Source organism: Lithobates pipiens, unplaced genomic scaffold (genome assembly GCF_037356315.1).
Source record: "Lithobates pipiens isolate NorthernLeopardFrog02 unplaced genomic scaffold, aLitPip1_a1.2 Scaffold_8, whole genome shotgun sequence".
NCBI lineage: Eukaryota > Metazoa > Chordata > Amphibia > Anura > Ranidae > Lithobates > Lithobates pipiens.
The window spans coordinates 216,246,409-216,273,585 of NW_027507903.1; the positions used below are offsets into that span (position 1 = coordinate 216,246,409).

The 27,177-nt window shown below is 44.3% G+C and overlaps 1 protein-coding gene across 2 annotated transcripts in view; it reads left to right on the top strand.

Moving 5' to 3' along the window:
* Positions 1 to 27,177, top strand: part of DOCK4 (dedicator of cytokinesis 4) — a 490,280-nt gene that overhangs the window by 402,709 nt on the left and 60,394 nt on the right. For both annotated transcript variants that reach the window (XM_077469314.1, XM_077469315.1), the window contains 3 exons: positions 17,203 to 17,344; positions 19,045 to 19,211; positions 23,299 to 23,385. In XM_077469314.1, coding sequence (XP_077325440.1) covers positions 17,203 to 17,344; positions 19,045 to 19,211; positions 23,299 to 23,385 — 396 coding nt within the window. The remainder of the gene's footprint in view (positions 1 to 17,202; positions 17,345 to 19,044; positions 19,212 to 23,298; positions 23,386 to 27,177) is intronic.

Here is a 27,177-nt window from a genome sequence, read left to right on the forward strand (position 1 = left end):
AAGATTGGAATCTGATTGCTTCGGTGGACAGGTGTCTTTTATACTCCCTTAGAGATTGCTCCTAATCTCAGCTTGTTACCTGTATAGAAGACACCTGGGAGCCAGAAATCTTGCTGATTTTATTTCAATAATTTTTATTGAAGATTTGCATCAGAACAGAAAAGATAAACAATCCTCAATACAATTCAACAAGATAACTCAACCCATACATAGGCAGAGCCAAGCTAGACATACATGGATCTAGACCAGAGTAGAACATAACCAACCTATAAAGCCATCTAGAGGTACATTGATAAAACAGTGGTATTATTTAGAACCCATAACAACAAGTTCAGTCTCCTTGGTGGAGAATGACTAGTCCAAGCACACGAGCCATAGATCCCCTGGTGCCCCAAATGGGATCAAGCTGCAGACCAAGGGCTAGGCCCGCCCGCCAAGACCAGAACTCTCCCCACCCCTCCTTACCAAGTTTAGTTGCCTGAGATGCCCAAAGAAATTCTGGGTCAAAAACCATCCCAGAACATCGCTGCCATCTCTAATAGGACCCCTTGTGGGGCCCATCTCAAACCACCAAGGGAGGTGAAGAAGAAGAGAAGAGAAAAAAACGTGTGAAAAGAAAAAAAAAAGGGGGGGGGAAAGGGGGAGAGGAGAAGAGGAGACAAAGTAAAATGCTGAATCAAATGTTACCTGCCCTAGAAGACAAAGTACCGGGCCGCACTCCTGGAATAAGAGAATATTACACAACGTCGCCCATGGTTCCCAGATCATCCGGAATCTCTCCGTTTTGTCATTCCACTTAGCCACTACTTGTTCTTGCACCATAATCCATTTTACCTTAGATCTGAACATCCTATAGGAAATCGTGTGTTTCTTCCAGGCCTTAGCAATTGTAAGTTTAGCGCCAAGAAAAACAAAAAACACCAATTGCTGTAAATGTTTAGATAGAGCTGGGATGAAAAGATTCAGTAAGGCTAAACTGGGGTGTGGTAGTAAGGTAGTCCCAGTAATGGAACTAACCGTACGAAACACTTTCCGCCAAAAGGAGCGGATGCGTGGGCAGGACCACCAGACATGAAACCTATCTCCTCCCAGTTCACAACCTCTGAAGCACATTGGCGAGGAACCCGGAAAATTTTTTGCCAGCCTGGAAGGAACGTAGTACCATCTAAACAGGACTTTGATACCTGCCTCAATTAGAGAAACATTAAGTATACCTTTGTGAGCTCTTATCGAGGCCCCAAACCACTGTTTCGACTCCCAAGAGCCGCCCAAGTCTGCTTCCCATGCGAGAGCATAAGAGGGCTTGTTGTCCTTCCCCATCAGAGCCGCGTAAATCAGGGAGATACCCCCCCTCTGGTCCGTGGTCTGCGCACACCATTGCTCATATTGCGTTATAAAAGGAGGAAGAGGTTTGGAAGTCCAAATGGAATTCAAATAGTGTGAGATTTGTGTAAATCTGAATATTTCCGAATCGGGCATATCTAGTTTCTTTTTGCAATGTGATAAAGAAAGAGGGCCAGAAGGGGAAAAGAAGTGTCCGATTCTGTATAACCCCTTATTCGTCCACCATTTAAAGGCTTCTATATTTTCCCCCGGGGGAAAATCCCCATTATGAAAAATGTGTGTTAGCGGCTTCAGTGGGGAGATTAACGAGTCCCGTTTGAATAGGTTGGAGCTAAGCGCCAATGAATGCGAGAGGGTGGGAGCCAGAATCGCTGGTCTGCGTTTGGGGCTACAACCCATCAGGAAATCTATTGTGTGGTGGGGAATAGATTGCCGTTCCATCAATAACCAGTCCGGTTTTACGGAACCCGAGAAAGCCATTGATATCTGGGCCAGTTGTGCCGCTTGATAATAACCCCACAAATTGGGAAGACCCAACCCCCCTTGAGATTTCAATCGGTAGAGTGTGGCTGAGGAGCACCTATAACCTTTCTTCCCCCAGACAAATCTCACGATGTCCGTTTGTATTTTGTCAAGGAATGTTTTGGGGACTGGAATTGGGAGTGAACGGAACAAGTACAATAAACGCGGTAGAAGTGTCATTTTTACCGCATTAATCCTACCCAGCCAGGAGATGCCACAACCTGACCAGCGAACTAAATCCTCTTTGCATTTTTGCGCCATGTAGGGATAGTTAGCTTTGAATAATGTGTGTATATCGGAAGTGAGTTTGATTCCCAAATAAGGGAGCTGTGATTGTGCCCATGAGAAAGTAAAGTTATTTGAGAGTTGTGATAGCATATCTGTGGATAACGTAATATTCAGGGCTAAAGATTTCTCCATATTGACCCGGAGTCCCGAAATCTTACTAAAATCTAATAAAGTCCGGTTAATGATGGGCATGGAGGTCAGGGGCGAGGTAACAAAAAGAAGGAGGTCGTCCGCATAAAGGGCGCATTTATGTTCGCAGGACCCGCACATGACCCCCCTAATGTCAGGGTTAGAACGCAAGGCAATGGCTAAAGTTTCTATGGCTATGGCAAAAAGAAGCGGAGATAGTGGGCACCCCTGTCTTGTCCCCCTACCAATACTGAACGTGTTAGAAAATCTGCCCAACAGACGCACCTGAGCCGAAGGATTAGAATAGAGAGCCGCTATAAGGTTATGAAAGTATTTTCCGCACCCCCATCTCTTCAGAATGTCCGTAAGGTACGACCAATCAATAGAATCAAAGGCCTTATGAAGGTCAATGGACAGCAGAAACCCCTGTTGCGGGGGACCCCCGTCCCATTGTGCCTTCAGGAGTGAAATAACATCTACTGCGCGCCTAATCTGGTCTGGTCCTTGTCTCCCAGGGATGAACCCCACCTGATCTTTGTGGATATACCGAGAAATAAAGCTTGACAGCCTGTTCGCCAGTATTTTCGTCATTATCTTAATGTCATTATTGATAAGCGAAATAGGCCTATAATTGCCCACCACACTGGCATCTTTACCAGGTTTTGGAATCACCGAGATAAAAGCTGAGTTCATGTCCGAAGGCATGGTGGAGCCATCCCTGAGAGAGTTAAACATTTTCACCAGATAAGGAGCCAGAGAAGGGCCAAACTTCTTATAATAACCATTGGAGAATCCGTCCGGACCCGGGGCAGAACCCACTGAGAGCGTTTTTATAGTGTCAAGTACTTCAGCCTGAGTGAACGGATCCTCCATAAGATCCCTGTGCTCCTCTGAGAGCTTGGGCAGTGGGAGATCCCTCAGGAGCCGCTCCCGAGCACCCTTGGAGGGGCTAGTCCCCTGTTTGTATAAGTCCGAGTAGAACCTCAAAAAAGTGTCTATGACTTTAACAGGGTTCTGAGAGAGGTCCCCTGAGTGAACTCTGATTTTAGGAAAAGACTGAGCACGTGGCTTGGGGGTCAGTTTTACTGCCAGTCGTGAGCCCACCCTATCTTTTTGTGCATAGAATTTAGCCCCCGTCCAAGTAAGATGTTGTGCAGCCGCTGTGGTTAAGGACATATTCAGTCGGGCCTTGACCTCGTCTAGTTTGGCTAGTGATTCAGCCGTAGGACGCTGTTTGTGTGTTTTAGCTAGGGAACGGAACTCCTCCGTGAGTTTGAGAGTGTCAGCCCGGTGTTGCGCTTTGAGATTAGAGGACAACTGTATCAGTTTGCCTCTCATTACAGTTTTATGTGCAGCCCATAAAGTAACCGGCGTTACCTCCCCGGTATCATTCAGCTCAAAGTATTCTCGAATAGCAGCCTCCAACACTGCGCTATGTGCAGGATCGCTCAAAATGGATTCCCGGAGGCGCCAACATGGGCAGCCCCCGGAGCCCATAGGTCTCCTGGATACTACAACCACCATGGAGTGGTCCGATAAGGATGTGTCCAAGATCTTTGCAGTGACCAGCAAAGGGACCGTCTGGGGTTTTGTAAAAATATGATCTATTCTGGCATAGGTGTGGTGCGGTGCCGAAAAATGTGTATAATCCTTCGCCCTAGGGTTCATCTCCCGCCAGGAGTCAATCAGACCACCGGAGTGGAGCATGCGGGCAATGCTAATGCTCTGCTTCGATGGACGCTTGGGTTTTGACCCCCCAGATCCCGATTTATCCAGAGAAAAGTCAAATGCTACATTTGAGTCCCCTCCAATAAACACCGTGCCCTGAAGGCGGTTTTGTAGCTTCCTCAGCATAGATGCAAAAAAGGAACTTTGGCCCTTATTGGGTGCATAGTAGGAAACAAAAGTGTAGCATTCTCCATCTATGTGACCCGAAACCAGAATATATCGACCCTGGGGGTCCTGAAAAATCTCAGGTTGTGAGAGGTTTATATGTTTGGAGAAACACACTGCCACCCCCCTGGTCTTGTTTTCAGCGGATGCCAAAAAGAACTGAGGATAGTGCTGATGTAAAAATGTGGGTTTGAAAGAGGAAGGGAAGTGCGTCTCCTGTAGTAATAAAATATCTGCATGTATGGATCTGTAGTGTTCTAGAATCTTCCTACGTTTCATTGGAGAGTTAAGACCCTGAGTATTATGCGAGACTATTCTTAGTGTGGGCGCTTTAGCTGGTGTGTCAGCCATGGACCAGAGGGGGGAGAACCACGCAACTGAACAAGAACTCACCGCTCCCATGAGGAGGGACACGCCGTGTGTGAATCCAGAACCACCAATAGATCCCATAACCTTCCAGGAGTGCAGGCCGGATGTCATATGTAAAGTCGCCTCGTCTGCAGTAAACATGAGGAGAAAGGAGAAGGAAAGAGATGAAAAAGAAAAGAGATAAACAATCGTATAGAGAAAGAACATCAACATGAGGAGAACCATGTTGTAATACCATTATGTTATCAGAAAAATACCTACAGGGGACCCCCGTCCCCATCCTCCCCCCCGAGTGGTCGGGACCCCTCCAACCCACTCTCATTCGTAAATGGACGGGGAAACCCCAGACAAGGTTACCCCGATAATGGCCCAGAAGCTTAAACATAACCTCTGAGCCAGGGGGAGCGCACTAAATCCACCACCGCCCCGCCACCTTAAATATATAAACTGAGGAGCTGTCACAAGCTCCGATCGAGAATGGAAACCGAGCGCCCCTCAAGAATTCTAAGCGTGGAGTAGCACTCCTATACCTATGGCAAAGGGAATGGCCCAAAACACAATCCAGATCTTCCATCCCCCACCCCCCCTCCCCCCAAATAGAGACGGTGGAGAAATGGCCATACCCTTATCATATCATTACCTAAAAGCTGTAAAGGACCTTTCTAAACAAAGATTATAAAACTTAGCATATCCCATAAAACATACCCTGCTACCAAATACAGGAAACCTAGGAACTCCCCGAGAAGGCATATATATTACAGTCCTAACCGATATGAGAAGCGTGTGCTGTACCGGTCCTTCGAGACCAGAATAGCAAGTCCTGAGACCTCAACCTGAGACTAATAGAGATGAACTTGGTCCGAGGTTATAAAGCAAAAAATTTAAGAGTACAAAAATACCAAAACAGTAAAAATGCAAACCCCCCCCCCCCCCCCCCCCCCCGAAGCCCTCCTCCTTAATGATACAAAAACTAAAGGAGAGCAAAATTACCGATAACCTGGGGAAGAGAATATACTCCCCAAAAACAATAAGACAGAACATGGGAGGACTTCCCACCCGTAACCCTCCAGTCAGAGGAGTGGACCAAGAAAGTCCCATAAGACCCCCGAGTTCCGTGGCCCGAGCCACTACCAGGGGATCCCCGAAAAAAAAAGGGAAGTTCAGCCCACAAGTGGGGAAACTAAAATAGTCTCAAGGTGGCAGATTTTCTTTGGATCGTTTGGAGCTTTGTGTCATCCAGATCTGCTGCAGTGGGCTCGCTGGGGGAGGCCTCTTGGTAGACGTTGGGGTACCTCTGTTGGGAGGTTCCGATGCGGGTTCCAGTTGTATCAGACCTAGTCAAGTCAGAAGTTTTTCGCCTTCCGGAAACGAGGAGAATCCAAAGCTTTTGTTCTTGTAAGAAAAGTTCAGCCTCAAAGGAAACGACCATCTGTAAGCGATTTCTTTGTCCAGCAAAACTTGTAGCAACGGTTTAAATGACCGTCTCCTCTGTATAGTGTATGGGGAGAGATCAGCGAATAGCTGGATCTTGTGACCCTGGAACGAGAGATTTTCTGTATATCTGGATTTTCGCATGACCTCCTCCTTCACCGAGTAATAGTGCGGTTTGACTATAATGTCCCTGGGTAAACCGTCAGAGCGGGGGGCCTGGAGAGCCTTGTGTGCCCTATCCAGTTCTAGATGGCGATCCGGGATATCAGGGATCAAATTCCTTATGAGAGATCTCACCACCTTGTGTACCTCTTTTTCAGATTCGGGAATCCCCCGTATCCTAAAATTATATCTTCTCGACCTGTTCTCGAGGTCATCGATTTTTGCAAACGCAGTCTCTAGTTGGTCCTGAACCTCCTCCAATCTAGCCGAATTCTGGTTGATCCGTGATATAGCCTGGTCAGTTTTGCGTTCCACAGTGTCCAGCCTTTGACCTATTTGCTGCAGGTCTGCATGTATGGAGGTAGTGATCTGAGTAGCCTGAATAGCAAGGCTTTTGGAAAGCATATGTGAGAAAGCTGTCATCATGGAGGGAAAGTCTGTGGGGGGAGGGAAATCTTCCTGTGCCTCACTGACTGTCAGCAGCATGCCTGTATGAGGATCCCTCATAGGTGTAGTGGGATATCCTGCACTCAATCCCCCCAGCAATGATTCAGTGGAAGAGGGAGAGTGAGCTGATGTTAAAGGGGCACAGTCAGTACCTTGGAAAGGCAGCCGTTCCTGGTCCTGGTCCGCTATGGAATCTTCCTGAGGAGCTGTGACTGTGAGGCCTCGTGGAGCCGCCGCCATCTTGGCGTAACTGACAGGGCCGGTTTCGGCCTTCATACGGCCGGATAAGTCCTTTCTGGCGCTCGGGGACGCCATCCGCGGGTTCTCTGAGTGTTCCCCCACAAGAATCTGCCGTCCGGTATATCGTGGGGGCGCTCGGAAGGCTCCGGTGGTCAAAGCAGGGCAGCGGTGGAGCGGAGCTCTAGATGCCGGCGGCCATCTTGGGAAACCCCGCGCATGCGCTCTGATCTTGCTGATTTTATAGGGGATCAAATTCTTATTTCACTCATTACAGAAGAATTCCCAAGCATTGGGCTCCATTTCAACACACTCAGAAACATAGTTTCTTGTTCACTAATGGACACTGGACAGAAGGGATTCTGAGACAGTGGGTTATGCTGCCACCCATAAGAGAATTGGACACTGGCAATAAAAAGTGTTAAACAGGCAGAATAACCCTTTCTTGGCTCCCCATTTTTTTGCCTTTTTACTGAGACATTTTTTTTTTATTCAGTTATGTTTCTTTGTTCCAAGGAGCAGCTTACCATTCCGCTTAACAGTTGCTGGCTTTAACAACATTCCTGTTGAACCTCAGATTCTAAGGGACAGGACTCTATCCAAATCCATGATTTCTATACTCCTTAAAGCTAGAAAATCTATCTCTTGCAATGTCTACTATCACACTTGGAAAGCATTCTTTGCATGGTGCAGGTGGTGATTTTTTTTCCAGTCTTGTTTGAATCAACAGTTGTATTAGTAAGGTTCAGATTTTGGCTCTAGCTATTTTTTTTCCAGACACTGCTTGCCTCTCAGTTGGCAGTCTTGTCCTGCAAGCAAACTTTTCTTAAACTTCACAGGGACAAGGTTGTCTTGAGGCTAAGGCCTCCTGTCTCCCTCAAGGTTCCTTTCACTGTAACCAAAATATTATTGTTCTGTCCTACTCCAGTACTGAAGAAGGACGTTTCCCTTGTTGGGATGTAGTATTGGTTGTTAGAATTTATCTTTCTGCCATTTCTTCTTTTATATTTACTGACTCTTTGTCTTTCCGCAGGGCCCCTGTAGGGGGTCAACCTGTCTTTTACCACTAGTGATGAGCCCAGGTGTGTTCAAAGCCACCTGAGCTATCCCACTGGGAATCTGTCAAGGCCAACAGCCAATCATAGATCGCAAAGGCATTCCCTGACCCACAGCCACATAAATGCAAGGGGTATGTATATGTGCGGCTGCGGGGCAGGGAATTCCTCTGCTACCTACGATTGGCTGTCAGATTTGACAGCTTCCTGGCAGGCTAGTTCAGATGGGTTCAGACTCAATATAAGCTCATCACTGCTACACCATTTCTAGGTGGCACAGAGACACAGAGATATATATAGAGAGCTCTATCTCTCTCTCTCTATATATGTATATATATATATATATATATAATTAAACTGTAAATGTCCACACAGTGCTTCGTGATGAAGCACTTTGGATATTAGTTGTCTGTTCATTTTTGGATAAATTGGGGTCTTTTCCCTGGTGCACATTTATGAATGAGGGATGCTCACATTTTGATTGCACTTTGGTTCAGTAATGTCGCACAGTGTGGACACCTAAAAAAAAATTTTTGTTTTTTTTTGTATGTTTTGTTATATAATGTGTAACTGTGTTTTTAGTTGAATTTATGTGTATTTTTTGTAGAATTTATCACTACAGTTTTGTATTTAGGAGAGATATCACTTTTACTGATTCAATTATTGCAAGGGTGTGACACAATACAGCAGCAGTGATATTAAGGTTTTATATCAGACACATAGCACAGAGTTGGGGTTGTTTAGCTCAGACTTTTCCCCAATCGTCTTTCAGGACAGCCACCTTTGAGAGACACTGGCTCCTCCCCTCTTAGGAAACACCGCCTTCATTTTCATGATTTAAGCCTCCTCCTCCCTTCGTTCCTCAGTTATGGTGTTTCCTCCGGTGGGGAGACATCGCTAAGGAACCTTAGCTGAATTCGGTTGGTGAGACTGAAGCTATCCGAGCGGAGCCCCGGCCCCACTCGGTTACCCGACCGTCTATCGGTCGGCCCTTGACAGTCGGATCAGCGGGGAGCTGAAGCGTTCGTACTGTCTATACACCCTAAACTTCGCTTGGGGAAAGCAGGAAGTTTTACAGGGTCGTCCGTCCGTTCACCCGCGGGTGTTTTAACGGAACAGGCAGTCCGGTCGGCTGGGGAAGCTGAACTTTTGACTGACCTTTTTCTATATACGCACTCCAATCTTCGCTTGGGGAAAGCAGGAAGTTTTTGGGGAGGTTCATCCCTGCGTTTCGCCCAGTGGGGCGCTGCAACGAGGACGTCCAAGGCCCCCCTGTGTATCCAGTCGGCTGGGAGCCAGAGGCCGGACCGGTTGGCGGGCGACGTCAATTCCGGTGGGGGCGGACCTCTTCGTTGGATCCGCGTCTTCCGGTTCCGGACGCGGCACGTGGAGGGGAACCTAGCGTTCGGCTGGTGCAGCCTCTCTTTCTACAGTTGCACAGGTAGCTGTTGGAGGCACGTTCGTACCACTCTTCCTCAACAGGAGAATGTCCAAAGCAGTGGCTTCGGGAGCTCCAGGAGTAACGGCACCAGCCACTCAAAGGTAAAAGCCCTGGCGAGGGGTTCCCTTACCTTACAACCAGTAGCTCCACTGGTGTTTTTTCCCCCTAGGTGGTCGGGGGGGAAGGGCAGTGCGTCTGGGATCCAGATGGAGATTGATCCTAGGGGAGGGCACTCCCGGTGGTCCTCTTAAGTAGTGCTGGTGTTTCTTTTTTTTTAGGATTTTATGCTGCTCTTTTATCTCTAGGTCTCTGAAGGACATGAGCAAGTCTCCCCTTGGTTCTAGGAGGGAGCGTCCTTCATATAGAGCCTCTTTGGGGAATCCCTGGTTCAAAGGCACTTGGTAAAGAGTGTATTGAAGCACCGGATAGCTCAGTCAGACCTTTAACCTAAGGTTCCAGTGGCCTCAGAGGGTTCAGGTCCCTGTTTGAGCGCCATCAGGAAACAGGCAGCAGAACACGGTGCATATCTGGCGGCTTCTGGGAAGGTTCCAGTGGCCCCAGCTCCAGAGCACTCTTTCGCCAGCACAGCAGAGTGTTCCACCTAACCCGATGGATGTTCCTCCTGCAGGTTAAGGGAGAGTCTAGAGGGTTCCAGAGAGGAAGTTGAGGAAGAAGTTGACAGTGCCGTCTCAGACTCCCAAGGGAATCTGATAAAGGTGAGGGCTTGGGTGGGGAACCCAAAAGAACCCCTCGATATAAACTTCCCCCTGGATGAAGTGGATAAGCTCTTGAGAGCTATTCATACCACTTTAGGAAGAAGGCATTGTCACCCCACGATCAGATGTACTAGGACCTGGGGGAAGCGGGTGTTCTCGGTTCATGATGTCTTGATCGATGCCATCAGGAATGGCGGGGTCCCGAAGGAAAACCTTTCTTTTCTGGTGCATTAAAGCAAAGGTTTTTTCTTGGGCGGAAGAGGAAGCTCTTGTCTGGAATAGAATCTCCCAGGTTAGAGACTACCTTTCTTCAGACGTCCAGGCATACTGACCTGTCCTCAGGGACATGGGAATGCTTTCAGACCCTATGTTTGAAATGATGGACTCACTTCTGAAGGATGCATGGGCTTTTTCTCTTAAGAAAATATCTAAGCCTGCCATAGCGGCCACAGTGGTGGCTCATAATATGAAGTGTCGGCTTAGCCAGATTAATGCATGAAGCAATGACGGCAGAGGAGACTTTCTATCCTCCTTTCCCATGCTGCTTAAGGTGTTGGCATACGCTGCTTCGATTCAATCCAGGCGAATGTATGCAAGATCTTCGGCTCTGACCAATTCAGCCTGGAGGGCCTCAAGGCTGAAGACATGGCAGGGGGTCAAGGCATGGCAGGGGGACAAGGCGTCCAAAGCAAAGCTCTGGAATCTTTTTTACAGGAGGCTGCTGTTACTGCTACTGTTTACTGCTGGTTGGGCCAGGTCTTGAAGCAGGGCTAGATCGCACGGCTGATAAGAAAAAGGCCTTTCCCCTTAAGAAGAAATATGGGGAGCAGTAAAAAAGAGGCCTTCCTCCCCCAGTGGGAGATGATCACCTCCAATCAGTTTGTGTTGGGGATCATCGTAAGAGGTTACCGTTTGGAGTTTTCAGAACTCTCCTCTTTTGAGACTCCTTGTCACTGAGCTGCCAAAATGTGCCCTTCTTTCCTCTTCAGGAGTTAGAGGAACAGGAAGTGGTAATACAGGTCCCAGCAGGATATATGGAAAGGGCTCCTATTCTCACATTTTTGTGGTTCACAAGCCTTTGGGAAAAAAGTTCAGGCTCATCCTGAACCTGAAACGTCTGTGTGTCTTAGTCACCTACAGATGGCTTTCGTTGGTTTTGGTCACTGGGTGAGGGCACCTCTTCCACCAAAACTGTTTCAGGGCATGGATAGTATGGATGCATACCTGCATATTCCCATTGCAGAGAACCACCAGCGTTTCCTTAGGCTGGCAGTGATAACTTCTGTAGGGGTGCTACACATTCAGTTCAAAGCACTTCCCTTTTGGGCTATCCCTTTCCTCCTCCTATCTTCACCAAAGTGATGGTAGAAGTTCTGGCATTCCTGCGTCTCAGGGGAGTCTCGGTGATCGTGTGTCCTGAAGATCTTCTCCGGTTTGTACCTTCTCTGACGCAGTCGATTTGGGATCAACAGGTAACAAAAGACCTGTTAGTGAGCCTGGGTTGGCCTCTGAACCTAGAGAAACCCAACTTAAATTCCTTACCAGGGGGTCACCTTCCTGGGGTAGGTGCTGGGCTCAACAGAACAAAAGGTCTTCCCTCCTTGGAGAAGATCCAGAAGATAGACAGAGCACTGTTGTTTCTCCAGGGCAACTGTCAAAAACTCAGTTAGGCAGGTTGAGTTTACTGACAGCCACGCTCCTAGCAGTTCAGTGGACGGGGTCATGTTACCGTCCTCTGTAAACTATTCATCTTGAAGCTTTGGGACCACAGTCAGGGGTCTTGGGACTCTTTGGTTCCAACTCAGGTAAAGAGGTCCCTTTGGGAAAGGGAGCACGTTTGTTACAAGACCTAGAATGGAGTTTCCCAGTATCCAGGGTGGTTACAACCGATACGAACGGCTTAGGTTGGGGTACACACCTAGACTCCTGTTTGGTACAGGAAGGAATCTAAGAGATCCTCAAATTAGAGGGAGTTGAGAACAGTAGATCTGGCTCTCAGGACCTCTCAGAGTTCTCTGGAGACTTCATGTAAGAGTCATGGAAACAATCCCTTGGCAGTGGCTTGCGTCGACAGGACGGGGACTCCTGGAGCGGATCCTTATGGGTCCTGGCGAAGGCCATCCTCAGATGGGCCGAATATTAAAATCCTGTCTTTTCAGTGATCTGTCTTGAAGGAGAGCAAATCCTGATATTAGATTTCCTCAGAGCAACCAGGTTCTCAAGCAGGAGGTTCTTCGAATGGATCACCCAGAGTTGGGGGATTCCTTGCATAGACCTCTTTTTCTCAAGGGAAAACGCAAAGGAAGCCATCTCCTGTTCCATGAACAGGGGAGATGGGAGGTCGGGAGCAGACACACTAAAGCACAGAGTTAGGGTTTCTCTAAGTGCTATGCTTTCTCCCCTCCCGTTCTGATTCCTGCAGGGTCAGGGAAGTTTTCAGGTGGAGATTACTACCTATTTTCTAATCACACCTCTTGGGCCCAGGAGGCCGTGGTTCTCCATTCTGAAGGGCCTGTCAGTAGAACCCCCCCCCGGGTTTTCCCGGTCTAGGAGTGTCCCTTCTCCCAGGGTCCAGTCTGCGGTCCCCAGGTGGATTCTTGCAGCTTGGCTACTGAGAAGGAATTGCTGAAGGGCAAAGAGGTCTCAGACTGTTTAATAGCCACTCTTCTGAATTGCAGGTAAATAGAAACTCAGACCATTTTCTTGAAGGTATGGAGACGGTTCAACAGCTGATGCTCAGAGAACTCCTTCAGTGTGCACAGCCTGGTAGCCGTTCTAGAGTTCCTGCAGTCAGGGGCAGATAAAGGTTTAGCCCCATAAACATTGAAGAGTCAGGTTTTCGCTTTTAGCGTATTCCTGGAAGGGCATCTAACATCAGACCTTGGTATAGTAAGGTTCCTAGAGCCTTAGGTAGGCAAAGACCAAGCCTTTGGTCGCCCCCTTCCCAGTCGGGGTCACTCATTAGTTTTACAGGTTCCCACAAAGGAACCTTTTTCAGCAATTGGAATCTGGCTGGTTATGGTTGATCACTCTCAAAACTGTGTTTTTTGTGGCGATCACTGCGGCAAGGAAAGTGAGTAAACTCGAAACCCTTTCTGTTAAGGCACTCCCTTTCCAGACCATTCAGTTTTTAAGATCATTCTGGCCTTTTTACCTAATGGTAGTCTCTAATCCTCAGAGTCCGAGAGATTATGCTGCCTATTTTTCGTTCAAAACCAGTGAGCGAACAGGAACACATCTTCTTGGACGTGTCCTTCATTATTTTGGTTACACAAAGCCAGTTCAGGAAGTCTGATTTACCTTTGGTGTTACTTCCAGGGGCTAGGAAGGGTTCCAAAGCCTTTAGACGTACGCTAACCAGATGATTAAGGTCAGCCATTGGGCAGACTTGCGCGGTTGGGGTATTAAAGCCTCCAGTTAGAATTAAAGCACACTCAGCCAGGACAGCGGCAACTCCGCAGACAATGTGGGCTGGTGTGTCTCCTGAACAGATCTGTAGAGCCGCAACGTGGTTCAAGTTTTCTACGTTCGTGAAGCACTATAGATTGGATCTTCTCTCAGCCAAAGACCAAGCCCTTTGGTCACAAGGTGCTGCAAGCAGTAGGTCCCACCCTAAGACAGGGTACTCGCTTATCCTCTCAAAGGTGGCTGTCCTGAAAGACGATTGGGGAAAAATGGAATTACGTACCGGTAATGTCCTTTTCCAGGAGTCTTTCAGGACAGCACCGGTTCCCACCCAAGTTTTTTGCAGATCATCGGGAACTCATTACATGAGGCCGTCAGGTAAGACTTAAAGGTTTGTTTATTTGACGTGTTCTTGTGTCTCCCCAGTTGGCCGGAGGTACTCTGGAAGAACTGAGGAACGAAGGGAGGAGGAGGCTTAAATCATGAAAATGAAGGCGGTGTTTCCTAAGAGGGGAGGAGCCAGTGTCTCTCAAAGGTGGCTGTCCTGAAAGACTCCTGGAAAAGGACATTACCGGTACGTAATTCCATTTTTTCAACCACGGTGCCCAAGCACTCTGGGGTGCCTTGGTAAAATGCCTAAAAATGGTCAAAAACTTGCATACAAACAGGCGTGTGGATAAAGCCTGCCTTTTAGTTATACAAAGCCACAGGTTTTCATTGTGCACCATTACAACCGTCTAGCTCACAGCATCCCAACAACCAATGGCTTCTTCAGTTGATAAGGAGGATGTCAGTTGCCTGCATACATTTTTGTTTGTCCCTCCTCTGCCCCTCTCCATCAGCTTTGGTGCTGCATTAGCTGAGTGTTGGAGAAAAACTGAAGGAGAATAGAAACATTGGAATACTAGTCAGTACCAGTTTGTAAAAGTGTATTTTCTTTGGAAGAATAATTCACCTCTAACGTTGGGTGTCCTACATGTGTGGATGTTGCTGCAATATGTAAAACTATTTGAATAGCTTTTACATTTTAGATTGGAATGCCTCAAGATTGTCCATGATTTTTAAAGGGTGCCTTGACTGAAAAAAAAAGTTGAAACGCTGCCTTTTTGGGCATTGGGCATCTTTTTTCCAGATTGCAACATTGAGCAAGTGTAATGTTCAGTGGCTTCTACCATGAAAGTTTTTGCATTCTCCAGCTTCCCACAGACCACACCAGATATCCAACAGCTTTCCAGGAACAACATCCTGTGGGCAAACAGGGTGTTTTTTATTTTATTTTGGTAAATGTCTGGAAGAAGTAAAATCTTGCCTGCCAACTCTAGATGATGCCCGAATAAGGTATTGTAGAATAGTGGTGTGGGACTGTTTTATGTCATCAAGGCCTTGACAGCATGGAGGGCCAGTGTATGCCAAACTGTACCAGGAAAGTCTACATTAGGATATCAAGGCATCTTATGCAAGAGTAAATAAACAATGCAGTGGCTTAAACAGACAAACACTGTATTTAAGACAGACTGTCAGTCCTTATCTCAAGCAAGTTATTAAAGCAAGAAATCCCTAGAATATTCAGCTTTTGGTACATAAATGGTCCAGAATGCCTTCTGACTACTGTGCATACCCTGTAATCAGCACATTAGAGGTGATTTGAATAAAGGAGGTTGCACTAATTACTATACACGAGGGCTTACATTCTTGTTCCATAAGTGACCTTAAAGTTTAACTTTTTTCTTTTTCAATGCGTTTGCCAATGTAAAATGGAGTGCGTGTTTAAAACAAACAATGCTACCTTTATTATGTCTTAGGCCAGTGTTTCTTATATTGACCCACTAACTACCACAACTAGATTTATACTTATTGGCTTTTCAGGCTTTTCAAGAGTTGACTGATAATCCCTTGAATCATAACCACCAAATCAGACCTCATACCCATAGGGCACACTGGGACTGAAGGCCATATGGGTTTGAAGACAGAGTGAGATTTGAGTTTAGAATCTCCTCATGATTTGACAGTTTGAGTGAATATTCACGTAGTTTATTGAGTGAAGATTCTCGGCTTCTTTAGTAAATTGGACTTAAGCTTTCTGTTTTGTGTTAGAAGACTGAAATCCAATAATTTGAATAGTTCAAAATGTCACCCTACTTTATTGGCAGTTTCATTTGAAGCCAATAGTGAATGAGCTAAAAGCATAACATCATAACATACACTATTCCTTCAACAAAATTCTCAAACTGTGCAGGGACAGTGATGATCAGAATCCAACCGGATTGCACCGATGTTCTGAAATGTATTATACATAACAATGTGTTCTGACCCATTCAGTATTATGAGTGTAAAGAGAAGGAACAAGACAGATTGCAACAAAAAAAAAAGCACAAATTGTCTGAAAAAATTGCTTTCAACAAGTATCACTCAAGCCTTTGTTTCTCAACTCCAGTCCTCAAGGCGGCCCAACAGGTCATGCTTTCATGCTTTCCATTATTTTGCACAGGTGATTTGATCAGTTTCACTGCCTTAGTAATCACCACAGCTGAGGGAAATCCTGAAAACGTGACCTGTTGGGATGCCTTGAGGACTGGAGTTGAGAAACCCTGACTTGAGCTACCTAGATACACAATTGCCTGTGTATGAAAGGATTGGGTAATTTAATGTGAAATATTGAGACCAAATGCATTCTTTCCTATATCAGAGACTTAGACCGAATTATAGTTCTGAAGTTTGTTACTGGAATTTCTGATGATTTTAATAAACTTTTCTCATACTGGGAAACCTATGCCTATTTCATATTACCATCTGGTTAAAAGGAAATGTGTATATTATCGTTTGCATGTAACCCAACTGCATATTTGAATAATAAGCTGGTTAATTATCCTACTTAATATCCACTTTGGAGGACATGTTATAAATAATTACCTTAATTTGTTTTAAGCAATTCTAAAGCCTAGAGTTATGTCTGGTTTACACAATCAAGTAGGCATTAGAGGCTATAGTACATGTGAATAACATCAACAGAGTCTTATCTTATCGGTTATGACTGATTCCCAGGAATCTGTGAATGACTAAACAAGTCCTGTCTGCCACAACAGCAGACAGACTTGTATTTTCAATGGACCGCAAGCACAGTCGTAGTCCATTCATGCTGACTACAGCTCTGTAACTGGAAGCAACAGAGCTGCAGGTAGAGTGTGCAGGAGCCTAATATTCCATCCACTGATCAGAGCGGCTATGAAAAAAAAAATGAATCCACATTTTATTTATCCTGCAGAAATATGAGCATTTATTATAAATTTTTTTTTCAAAAAGGTGAACTTATGCTGGGTCTTGCCTTGAGCTCTTAATGTAACAGGGCAGGCACGTAGCTGAAAACTAAATTTGTCAGCATGTGCCTTCTGACTCTATAGCCTGGGACTACTTGAAGCTCCTGAAGTTCTTCCCCTTCCATGAAGTGCAAAAAAGGCACAAGACCTGCCATCCCACTATACAATGCCCAGTAGCTTATTCTGTCACTTGGTGGTCTATATTGCTTATTTGTTGGGTATAGGAAGCAAAAGGAACACTTCAGATCATAATGATTACAGACTTTGCTGATCTCAACTCCTAATAGCAGGGTCTACATGATGAAATAAACTGAACCTGATTGAGTTGAATTTACCAAACAGCGTCTAATGATGTATAAAAAAGTACTGAATACATAACTGTTTTTTTTCATTCACAAGCAGTGTAGTTGATATTCAGGTTCAAACACTAACAATTTCTCTCATGACAGAACAAAGAGTTTGTTTGTCGAGGCCATGACTATGAGAGACTGGAGGCTTTCCAGCAGCGCATGCTAACAGAATTCCCACATGCCATTGCAATGCAACATGCCAACCAGCCTGATGAAACGATATTCCAAGCAGAAGCACAATGTATCCTTTCTACTGTGAAGCTTAAAGGCATTGCAAGCCACTCTTTTCTGTTCAGTATTTATCTTGCACCGTTAAACCTGCATTTGGATAACTTTTACTTCTACCTTCGACGTTGCTAATGTTTTCTGCAGAGTCTGTCAGCTATGCATAATTCAGTAATAGTAAGCTGAGCTGAGTCATGCATTCCTATTTTACAATGAAGATGGAAATAAAAAAAAATCATGGCTGTTCTAATTGCTGCAGTAAATGGGATGTGGGTTTATGCACTCTGTGTATATCATATTCACTTAATATGTAAGAAATGTATAAACAACACATGCAGCCAATGACTGATGTGACTTCCATGAACTATGTAATATTTAATATCCCTACTGCTGGCTTCTAGAGCCATTATGCTAGGGCATTTTTTTTCCTCCAGTGATTGCTTCCAGGTGCGTGGGGTTGGGAACAGCCCCCTTTGCAGTTTCAAGCTTGCAAAGCAATGGCCATTTAAAGTTGACCTAGTATCAGATATTTTTTATGCATCCTAAAATAGATCAACGTACTTCATATGACTTCATCTTTATTTTTCTGTGAAGGACGGCACTATCTTTGTTCAGATATCATCTTGGGTCAACATCTGCATCCTAGCCTAAAATATTTTTTCAATATGACACAAGCATGTACCATATGAAGCATGTGTAGTAACTTTTACATTCTTGACTCTGTGTACACTTCTTTCAGAAATCAGCTACTTCTGTGTCTCGTTTTGAAACTTGTCTAAACATTACAACATAGAGGCTGTATGAGTGATCATGGGCAGAAGGGAAACTGCAAAAATGCTTCACCTTGCCTGCAACAGACTGATAGTCTTCTCTTAGACTGTCACTTATATAGTGCTCAAGGATTGTATTTTAGTGAAAATATGTGGAGCTTTTTTGGAAAAAAAATATACTGTTAGCCCTTGTACACACGGTCGGACATTCCGACAACAAAATCCTTCGGATTTTGTCCGAAACTGGTGTTGCATACACACGGTTGGACAAAGTTGTCGGAAAATCCGATCGTTCAGAACGTGATGATGTTATTTCCTTATGACGGGACTACGTTCAGGCTAGTAGCCAATAGCTTTGGTCTTGTAATTTGATCTGAGCATGTGTGCAACTTTGTCTGATCGGAATTCTCTACTAACGATCGCACGAAGTCCGATCGGACCATGTTGTCGGAAAATTTTATAGCCCAGCTCTAAAACTTTGTCGGTCGGATATTCCGACGGAAACAGTCCGATGGAGCCCACACACGGTCGGATTATCCGACAACACGGTCCGATCGGACATTTACTGTCAGAATGTCCGACCGTGCGTACAAGGGCTTACTGTATGTTGTGATTGTGTGTATTATGTATTCAGACTTGTAAATTTACTTATAGGTCAATAACACAAGATGCTCTTCGAAAATAAAAAGTTTTTCAGTCCACAGGTTGGACGTCAACACTTTTTTTATGCTCAATGAGCATGTTGTAGAAGTTGCCAATACATACTTACTCAGGATTGAATACTTTCGTTCCATTGTATGTTTTATGGGATGCATAGAAAAGCTTATCACAAATTTACTGTTAATAATTCTTTGAACATACATTGGCCCATGATTCCAGCGGATGTGTTATTGAATCTTGCTGTAGCGATTGTATTTCCTTTGTTGACCTTAATCGCAGTGCCTAGATTTACAGATTTATGCAGTCACGCCAATCCCCGAAAGCCAGGAGGTTCTACAAAGAGAAGGTATTCCTGACAACATCAAAAGCTTTTACAAAGTGAATCATATCTGGAGGTTTCGCTATGATAGACCTTTTCACAAGGGCACAAAGGACAAGGAGAATGAATTCAAGGTATGGCTCAAAGTTTCTTATGATGTATTAGAAGTGGTCAATGGAATTGGTGGCTTGTAGGCAGTGTGTTTCTTGAACAGTGCGCAGAGTGCACAGGAGGTCACATTTCCCTCCTTACACATTTCCTATTTCTGCTATTTAACACAACTGAATAGTGTGTTAGCAGAAATGACTACTTTGCATTTGAATATTCCCAGCACAGAGAGCGCAAGAGCTTTCAATTACATGTAGATGTTTATCATCCGGATGAAAATGGGGATGTGAATTCCTTGAAAAGACTCTTGTCCTCTGGAGATTTTTCAGAGCTAAAGATAGGTTCCTATTTGACAGGATCACTGCACAGAGCTGTGCATACAATTTAGTGTAAGACACAGCTCCAAATGAGACAATGCAGGTTTTATTTTCAAACATACACATCCTTTCATTTGGAGAGATTTGCAGGAAAAGAAAGAGCCATCAATTATTGCAGAACACCGGTTCTTCAGTTCAAAACATAAAATGCTGTGTTTTAATTTTTTGATAAGTATATTGTTTTATATTGAATGTTTGTTTAAAACCATTCAACTATTTTTATTGCACTAATCTAAACATATAATTCTTTTCATTTATACACATTTATACACATATTACTTTTCTATCAATGCTAATTCACTATAAAAATTTTAAAGACCCTCTAGAATATTTAAAAAAATACACCATTGCCCAATGAAACCTAGGATTCGTAGAAATGAAGCGTAGGATTCCCTTTCAGCATCCATACCAGACTCAAAGGGCCTGGTATGGATCTTGGGGGGACCCCACATCATCTTTTTTTTCTTTTTTTTTTCTGGTGTGGGGTTCCTGTTCACACCACAAGTGGAATCGTGATGATGTGATATGACTGCTTTTCCAATTAATGGGATAAAAGTTGGATCAGTAGACGACTTTCATAGGGAACCATTGATTTTGAATATAGGCAGAGAAGCGCTGAGCGTCGGTAGTGGCTTTGCAGCTCCTTTTTTCTAACGCGCAGTGTACATGAGGCCTAAGAGTTCACTGAGTTCACAGTGGAATTTTGGACTTTATTTTTTTGTTATTTTTATATTTTATATGGTGAAACGCAAATTATTTGTTTTGGTGCACTTTAGTCACATTTAAAGTGATAGCACTGTATTTATATGTTTTTGGGACACTTTATTGAAAGCGACTATACGTTTATGTTTATATATTTTAGGCAATGTATCAGGGAATTAGTTGTAGAGGAGCACTTAATCCAGTTAACTAAAAAGAAGGCTGCTGACCATTATGTGCAGATCTGTCTGCATCATGACAAGCATCGATCCACTAATGAGAGCTATGAAGTGGGTATGCGATGTTATAGATATACAAGGTGACCTCTCAATACAAGTGCTGTACATGATATATGCAAAGCTGCTCTGTGTACAGTATATACATACTCAGGGTCGTATTTAACATTGATTGGGCCCTGGGTAAATTTTTTATTGGCGCCGCCCCCATGCAGCTTTGCTCTCCACCTGCTCTGAGACATACAATAAATAGCAGCTAGACTTTGTTTACTGAATCAGATCAGGCAGCAATTGCAATTGAATGCCAGAAGTTATAGTGGATCATTACCGCTCACTGACTGGTTGATTGGTTGCTAGAGGTTACTGTACATCATTACTGCTTACTGATTGCTTGCTAAAAGGTTACAGCACATCATCTCCTCACAGCATGCACACTATGGACTGGGGAGGTGGGGGGTCCCATTAACAGACAGAAAACTCCTAGGGATCCTAGGACTCCTGGAGTCAGTGGCAGTGTTAGGGGGAAGGGGAGGGTGTGATCAATGACAATGCTGATTTTTTTTTTTTTTTACTGACTACAAATATAAAGAGGAGTTTCAACACTGGCCACCAGTGAAATAGGGTTTTACACTGACCGCTAATGTAATAGAAGCAATCACAGTAACCACCAATGTAAGGAGGGATTTACACTGGCCACCAATGTAAGGGGGACATTCACACTGGCCTCTAGTGTGAATGAAAGGATTGTACACCAAGCCCCTCCAAGCCTCATGTAATGACAAGATTTACACTGACCACTGTATGTGTCAGGAACGCATGCAAAATCACTTTCCTGACACCACGGAAATGTGCTGCCCTATTAGATACTCTGAAGTTGCATTAATTGTTAATGACACCCTCACACATCTGCTGGCAGGTGCCTTGACACTGTGCGATTTTGAAAAAGGGTTTGGGACTTCCGCATTTGTAGTGCATAGAGCAGCCCATTGAAATATCTTTATCAACCTTGTCAGTACACCTTTGCAACCCATGCTAACCTCTGCACCCGAAACCTCTCCCATCCTCTTCACTCTAATCCCCCTCCCCTTTAACTCGACCTGCCTCCTCTACTCATCTTTGCACCCACCTTCTATACCTCTATACATCCCCTCCTTGCTCACCTGTGCAGCCCAAACTGTAATTCCTTCTCTGTCTACCTCTGCACACCCCACACTACCCCCCTCCCCCTTTATCTCCCCAGTGGGCAGTATTCAGCAGAGGTGATGGTGGATATGATCTCAGGGGGCATGATATACATATGAATATTGTCATTATTTGCATATGAATGCTGCATGTCCACCGCTATTTACATATCGATGCTGATGCTATTTACATATCAGTGCTGGTATTTACGTGTAAACACATGGTCTGCAGGTGAGTCATCTGTACACAATAGGGCAGAGCTGGGCAGCATTAGTAGCAGAACTTCACACTGAGACATCAGGACACAGCACGGGACTAAAACCTCAAGGGATGAAGGAATTTAAACTGGGATAGATGGCAAGTATGAGGCAGCTGCTTTGAGCCCTACAACAATGACAGGGCCCAGGGCAGCTGCCCCTTTTGCCCTGTCTTAACCACTTAAGACCCGGACCAATTTGCAGCCAAAGGACTAGGCCCCTTTTTGCGATTCGGCGCTGCGTCGCTTTAACTGACAATTGGGAGGTCATGCAACGTGGCTCCCAATCAAAATTGGCGTCCTTTTTTTCCCACAAATAGAGCTTCTTTTGATGGTATTTGATCACTTCTGCGGTTTTTATTTTTTGCGCTATAAACAAAAATAGAGCAACAATGATAAATATCCCCCAAAAATCTATTAAAAAAAATTTTTTTCCCTCAGTTTAGGCTGATACGTATTCTTCTACATATTTTTGGTTAAAAAAAATCGCAATTAGCGATTGTTGATTGGTTTGCGCAAAAGTTATAGCGTTTACAAAATAGGGGATAGTTTTATAGCATTTTTATTAATATATTTTTTTTTTACTAGTAATGGCGGCGATCAGCAATTTTGTTTGTGACTGCTACATTATGGCGTACATTTTTGACACATTTTTGGGACCATTGTCATTTATACAGCAATCAGTGCTATTTAAATGCACTGATTCCTGTGTAAATGACACTGGCAGTGAAGGAGTTAATCACTAGGGGGCGGGGAGGGGTTAAGTGTGTGTGTGTGTGTGTGTGTGTGTGTGTGTTTTTTTTTTTTAACTGTAGGGGGGTGTGGCTTGGTCTCTGACGCCACTGATCGTCTTTCCCTATAACAGGGAACAGACGATCAGTGACAGGCTCAGTAGGAAGCACGATGAGAGGTTTGTTTACACAGACCTCTCCTCGTTCTTCAGCTCTGTGACCCGATCGCAGGACACCAGCGGCGATCGGGTCCACTGGTCCTGCGGCCATGGTCACGGAGCTCAGGACTGTGTCGGGAGCGCGCCGACGGCAGTGTGCTCACGACCCACGGCTGGGCACTTAAAGAGCAATCAATGTACCTGTACATGCTTGTGCCCAGCCGTGCCATTCTGCCAAGGTATATGTGCAGGAGGCGGTCCTTAAGCGGTTAAAGATGGCCCTGTACATATTGAACATTATGCCATGCTGTGATCTGTGGTATATACTCCATACTGCTATCCATCACTGTTTTGACACTGACTGTACTAAGAGACAGTAGTATATATTTTAACCACTGGGACTGTCAAAATTTGTAGTCTTTTTTTTCTTTATTTTATTTATAAAATATATTATAAATATGTTTTGTCTTTTAGAGTCTTTGGGTAGAACGAACAGCTTTGACATTGGTGCAGAGTTTGCCTGGTATATCACGATGGTTTGAAGTTGAAAAACGTGAAGTGGTGAGTACAAGTATCACTTTGTTTCCTAGAGCGTTGGTCAATGTAATAAAAAATTTCAGATGTCTCTACAGTTAGGTACGCTATTATTAAACATGGCTGCTAATTATATAATTTGTCTAAGTGCTTGTATTTAAAGTGATATTATATAAAATGTTACATTATTGTGGGGGTGCCCACCAAAATCCTTCAGAAGATCCTTCAAATATTGGAGGTTGCTAGTCACTGTTGCTGTTAAGAAAACAAAGTTTTACCAAGCGTTTATTTGGTAACCTCCTTTCAGTGGCATCCAGCACAATTATGTTTCTGGTGTGCTGTTTTTTACCTTGCCTAGTTTTTAACTGTTACAGCTCCACGATTGATGCTAGACTATCATCTCTCTGCAGTACCAGGGTTCTAACCTATATTTTAGAAGCCATATGCTGCTATGGGGCCCAGGGGCTGAAGGGTCCCTTCTTTACCATGATATCCTATTGCCCCTGAACTGTGCTTGGTAAATGTTATATTTTTTTTGTCATTTTCCTTTTATGTTCTAAGTTAGGTTATACGTTCTTAATATGTTTATTTAAAAAATATTTACATTACAATATTAATTTCAGGTAGCACAGAACAACCTGTTTACTCTGACTCCCTCTTTCTGATTAAACTTTATACAGAGCTATGTAAATAGGCAGACAATGGAAGGGCACAAATCCCTCCTCTGACTGAATTTCAGCTTGATCCATTGATCTACGAAAAACTTTTTTTTTTCTATATGGTTAAGACTAGGCTGGGATATGTAAAAAGGAGGCTAGCCAACATGTAGATACTTGGATTAAGGAGCTCTTGTAACTATTTTGTGATCAGGCAATGAAGATAGTTTTTAAGAATTGGCCATAACTGGAGTGAATTTTATATTACACCTAAATAAAATTATTACTGACCACCTCTTTAAAACCATGTTACTATAATTGGTGAACTGATATATTTCCAGGTAGTAAACATAAAATGTTCTGGTTTTAACAAACTGTTCTTATGATATAAGGTGGAGTTAGGTGGCCTAATTAGTTCTGAATTTACTGGAGAAATAATTGGTTGCCTGTGGGTCCTTTCACATGGGACAGATCTGTGATGATCCACCCCGTGAACATCCGCTTGCTGGAAGATGATAGGTCCGTCTGTGAGGCTAATTGACTTGCATAACGAATGTTATATTGGTGTGCAAATTTGCACACAATAATATGATTAGTCTTACAATAACACTGAAACATTGAAACACATCTGAGACTATGCTTCTTTATAAAGTAATTCCCTCTGGGTGATCTTTACACATTGTAATGTAATGTAGTGGTTCACCTGTCACCCTGCCCAGCCAGACATCCATCTTTCAGTCACTCCAAGACATAGAACAGTCCATATCTTTGTTTTGTTTTTTATTTGAGGGGATTAATTTTGGATAGGAAATTGGGAATTATGGGATGGCCAGGAATATTCAGTGCAAACTTGCTTTGGGACTTATATATACACTCAAGTATGTGCACTCCAGTCTTCTCTCCAGCACAAACACTTGCTGCACGCCGTTTCTCCTCCAGCACTTCACTTGTTGCAGACGATTACTCCTCCACACTACCTAGCACTGTATGAGTAGACCTGACTCTACTTCAGCTAAGCCGCAATGAACTGCCTTTTGTGGGCAGGGACCCCGGGCCCATGTGGTGTAGAAATATATCAGGTGCTAGCTGTCCTGTATTCAGCTACCACTCCCAGATAGCTCTCTTTAGGCACTATCAACCAGCGTGGCTGCAAAGACCTCTTTCCACTGCCCTTCCCACAGTTCTCTCTTCTGGTTCTGCACCCATCTCAAACTGAAATCTCCCAGTTCTCTCAGGCGTACCTCCCCAGTCCTCCTGACTGTGCTCACTCACCAGTCCTCCTGGCTGGGACCAGTTGTCCTCCCTGGAGACTCTTAGAAGTGTTATCTCCTGCTGCCCTCTCCTTGCTCTCTCATGTGCCTCTCCTTCCAGTATCTTGACACTCCTGAATGCACCCAAGCCCCGGCCCAGGGTCACCTGCCCCCCAAGACTGGGGAGCTCCCGGTGGGCCCTGATAGCCTCCATGCTCTCACTCCAGCTCTTCCCCCCAACAATTCCTCCCCAGCTGTGCTGACCCCAGGTATTTTACGGAGGCTTGCCAATCCAAGTTGAGGATTGGTCAAGGCTCCTCAAAACACCACAGGCAGCCCCACCTCTCCTAGCATCTTCTAGAAGGAAAAGGGAGGGGACAGTGATGCCACCTATGAGTCACCCAGCCCTGCCCTAGGCCATTCTCAGCCCAGAATAAAAACAAACAGGCCTAGTCACCAGCTAGGCCTGCCTATATTTTCCTACTCTCCAGAAAAATCCTTACTCTAGCACCTACCTAACTAGAGGGTGCTACATGAGGGTTTTAGCTGATTTATACCTTTTTCTGTTCTATTGATTTTTTTTTTTTTTTGTTATGTTCTTTTCCAGGCTGAATATGAGAGCTCTATTATAAAAACCAGAGTGAATTTCAGGTTCCAATGAGAAACGCTGCAGCATCTGCATCCCTTTAAAAATAGGCAACCCTTAGAGAGTAACATTTGACAATTTCAGAAAATTACAGCAAAGAAGATTAGACTGTAAAATACATTTTTAATCACATGAAATTACAAAATTATGTCAAAAATATATATGTTCTGTAAAAAAAAATGATGTGAAAGTAAAGTATGAACAACCTTATTGCCGTATTGTTAAAAAAAAAAAAAAAAAAAAAAAAAAAAGAGTGGTGGACATCCATTTTTGGAGTCCCATTTATAAATTTTACTTCTAAAATAGCAATTGGGTGGTGAATTCTCCCATTAATGGCTGTCAATCGAGTTGTCCTCAGATGAATAAGTTCACACACAGTGAGGGGGATTTACCAAGACTGGACCAGCTAGAAAAATGAACAGCTGTGCATGGCAGCTTTTATTTTCAGCCCCTGTTCTCACCGATACCGATTTGTCATGCGATTTGACAGTTCCATAATGCATGACAAGGCGCACCCCATTTTCAGCAATTCAAATTGCCACGACTCATGTAGCAGCAACTTTGAAAAAGGTTCCTGCCCTACTTTTTGCCACTCGACTGCGATTTGCATAGACTTCTGTTGTATGAAGTCGCAAGCCGCTATGAAATCAGCAATGCAAATCACACTGATGGGTGGCTTTGAAATCACACTAAAGTAGCACAGTTTCAAAACTGCACCGATGTGAACAAGAGCTCAAAGCTTAACTGAAGATAGAAGCTGATTGGTTACTATGTACAGGTGCTCCAGATTCCACCTGCACCAGTTTTACTAAATTTCCTGCACTGGTTACAGAGCTGATCTGAGCAGTTTTGTACCAGGCGATCGCTATGAGGACCAATCACAGTGATCACATGATGTACACAGTGCAGTGTTTACATCTGTAAGCCTTCTAAAAATGGAGGAAGGGAAGTGATTGAAAACTAATGAATACATTACTAATTCAGATTAAGGCTGCAGCAGTAGCACCCAGAGGTTATTTAACCCTTTCACCTCTCTATCTTATCCTATTCATCTGATCTCCTTTGTCTCTGCTGTCACCTGTATATACACCCAGTCACCTTCCTTATCCTGCACATCTGATCATTAACCACTTCATCTCCATTCACCTATTGTATGTGACTTGTATATTAACCCCTTCACCTCCTCCTCCCTTTGTGTATGACCTGTGCATCTAGTGCAGAACTACCAAGCTTCATGGTTTAACCCCTTTAATACCCCACTTTTATT